This window comes from Austrofundulus limnaeus, unplaced genomic scaffold, assembly GCF_001266775.1.
Source record: "Austrofundulus limnaeus strain Quisiro unplaced genomic scaffold, Austrofundulus_limnaeus-1.0 Scaffold332, whole genome shotgun sequence".
NCBI lineage: Eukaryota > Metazoa > Chordata > Actinopteri > Cyprinodontiformes > Rivulidae > Austrofundulus > Austrofundulus limnaeus.
In genome coordinates, this window is record NW_013952734.1 from 309272 (window position 1) to 312488 (window position 3217).

General features: G+C 39.8%; 1 protein-coding gene across 1 annotated transcript in view; it reads left to right on the forward strand.

The window, feature by feature from the left end:
* The first annotated feature begins 288 nt into the window (after positions 1-288).
* The window catches only part of naa25 (N-alpha-acetyltransferase 25, NatB auxiliary subunit), a 61376-nt gene continuing 58447 nt past the window's right edge, over positions 289-3217 (forward strand). The window contains exon 1 of the mRNA XM_014022490.1: positions 289-391. Coding sequence (XP_013877944.1) covers positions 334-391 — 58 coding nt within the window. The 5' untranslated portion in view covers positions 289-333. The remainder of the gene's footprint in view (positions 392-3217) is intronic.

The window sequence follows — 3217 nt, forward strand, 5'->3', positions numbered from 1 at the left end:
TTCAGAGGAACATCAGATGTTAAAATCATTATTAAGCAGAAAGAATGTAGGACTGTCTATGATTACTCTTTTAGGAAATAAATCAAACTATGTTAGAAATCACTTGTTTAGGCTTTTTAATAATACTGGATTAATTAATCGTATTTAGAATATGTTAGGATGTTAATTTGCACATCATACATCTCTGAGATCACTGATGACCACACCTCCAGTCTGATAGGTGGCGGTAAATGCACCTTAAGCTGGTTGACCGCCGCCAATAAAATTCAAAAGAAGAAGAAGAAGCAGAAGAAGAAGAAGTACGCATGCGCGAGTTTTTATCCGAACTACACTATGGCGGCGAGAGGCCATGTGCAAGATCCAAACGACAGGAGGCTCAGACCTATATATGGTGAGTTTTCAATGGGAACATAGATAATACAATACATGTGATTGTTTATAAAATTTACAAGTGACTTGTAGCGAGATATATATTTAAAATAAAAACTTATGGAGGTCAAAGGCGGTGCTGCGGCCCCCCCAGCTCTAGCCGCGGACTCTAGTGCTGGCCGCACCGCCCGATGACAGTGCACCTTGTCCGTCCTGACACAGCCAGACCGGTAATAACTCCGATGGTTAACTAAACCAAGCCATACATCCCTGTATATGAAAGCCACACACAGTTGTTTTCGTGTAACTGGTCTTAAAGACTTCTGATTACCAGATAGCTCCATGTGGCAAGGAGACTCTGACAAGGCTTGTCAGAGTCGAAGTGTTTTCTCTTAGCTAGCGAGCAGTCGTGAGTTTGACAGCTAGCTTAGCTGACTGTATCCAGCTAGCAGCGCGTCAACACGGGGACACACAGAGCAGTTCRTTATACTGGCACTTTTTGCATGATGCTTTTTTTTTTTGTTCCGGACCACAGCTGAAGCCATATTTTCTAATCAAATGAAGTATCCAGTTAGCGTTAGTTAGCRTCAGGACTATGCTCCGTGTTAACTGAACTAGCATGTGAAGCAACACATGAGGCGAGTTTACAGCGAGTTTTTGTTTACGTCGCAAAAAATCGGATTTGGGTCGCATTTACCTGCAGTGTCAACGTAGACATGGACTCTCTAAACCAGAGGTTCTCAAACTGGGGTCCGCGAGCTGTATCTTGGGGGTCCTCAAATATTTAAATAAATTAATTTGTTTTTTTTTTAATAAAAAAAGCTTATGGAGAACAATGCACTAATCAAACTAGGGGTGTCCCGATACAACTTTTTCACTTCCGATACGATACCGATATTGACCGATACCATATCAGTACGAATCACAAACTTTTACCTATTTTGTAGTATCAAATCTTAGAAAATTCTTGATCAAGTTAAACAGTGAAAAAGAGTAGGTATGAGAAAAATCGACCCATTTATTTTTAACTAATGGATCACATATATTTTAACTGAAGAACATTCTACAGTTTAATAAAATAAATTTGAAGACCCTGAAAATAAAACATAATAGAAACAAAATGTACTTTTAAAATGTGAAATAACAATTCAAAGTCACTCCATTTATTTTATTACTATCTGTCAGTCTGGTGCTGCTTTATGGTGGGAATAACTGAATGTGGGGACAAAACAAAACCCCACATTATTATCCAATGTCCAGTTGTTCAAAGTTAAGAGTCCACAGCTACAATTTTACTAACTGTGCCCAAAACAACGTGATCATTGCACTTAATCTTCACTAAAACAAGTGTGTAAACAGATTAAACATCACTCTAATAACAAGAGCAAAAAGTAAATAGAATTATTCAGTTATTTAAATTGATAGCTACCTTTCTTACTGCTGCATTTCCACTTTCTACAGTCTGAGCATCATGTGGAGATTAGCCTCTGGCTCCTGCAGGGAGCAGTTTTTAGCACTGCTCTCATCATGTCACGCTCGTATTCCAAAACAAAAGCTGCGCTCTTCCTTTTTTCTGTCCATTGATCCCAGAGCTAATCCATGGTAGGGTTGGGTACCGAAACTCTGTTCTGTTAAGGCACCGGGGCGAACATCCATGGTAGTACACARACTGAAACCCAACTTTGGTGCTTTATTTCGGTGCGTGAAAGAAAGCTGTTAATTTGCACCCTCTGGTGTTCACTGTTAAAAGTGACAGCCGCGGCACACAATCTCCACGGACCCTCTTGTACGCGGTTCGACTCAGCTCGGTCTCGGCCCAATGCATCTCTCCAAGCGCGCTCCACAGCCGCCCTGTCTCAGAACCTCCTCTCCTGTGGTTCGGGTAGAAGCGAGTACAGCATGCTTATGATTTTAACGTCAGCAGAATTCTGCCTGTGGATTAACTCTTGGACTGACAGCAAATTTCTTCCTGGAGAGAGCTGCTTCTGTTTAATACGAGCGCGCAGCGCGATACGATGACATGGTGAAATAAAACTGCCTTTTTGCGAAAGGCAGATCTTGTAAAAACTTCTGGAAAGAAGTGAATGAGATGAAGCTGAGCAGATCACGGGTGGTTTTCAACAAACTGGCTGCAGGGTTACACAAGCACTTAGAAACAGCACCATGATAATTAATTAAAAAAGTGAAGTCCGAACAGTAAGACCACAACAGCTTTTTTAATTTTATTTTATGATTTATTTTTAACACAACAGCTGAAGCCTCTGCGGACGATCTGCACATTATCACACCCACTGCGTGGAGACACACGAACACTGAGCAGAACCGACCCGACCCAAAGTGAATCGAGTAGAACCGAGTTTATGGAGAGAGGCTGAACAGGTGCCGCTGCAGTTAAGTTATATATTATAGTCGAGATGTCGAAAGCAAAACGGTCCAAAGTGTGGTGTCACTTTACAGAATATGATGCAGAAACTTCCGCCTACAACAAATGCTTTAAGAATATTTGGTGCAAAGACTAATTAGGCCTACTAATGGTTTTAAGTTAAAGGCACAGTGTGTAGGATTTTGTCAATTCTTTTAGCCGAAATTGAGATAATCACTAATGACAATAATAAAATTAAAATGTAAACTATAACGTAAATTTTAGCAGCACATCTATAGAAGTTTACTCTGCTTCAGTCTTAAACTGTTAAAAAAATGACTAATAGTAATAAAGTGCAGTAAATTTCAGTTCAAACTTAAATTGAACAACTAAAAAAAAATCTGAGAAGAACCTGAGGGAAAAATAAAATGTTTTACAACAAACTTCCTTCCATATTCTGCTTATGTCTTAGTTCGTATTCAGACC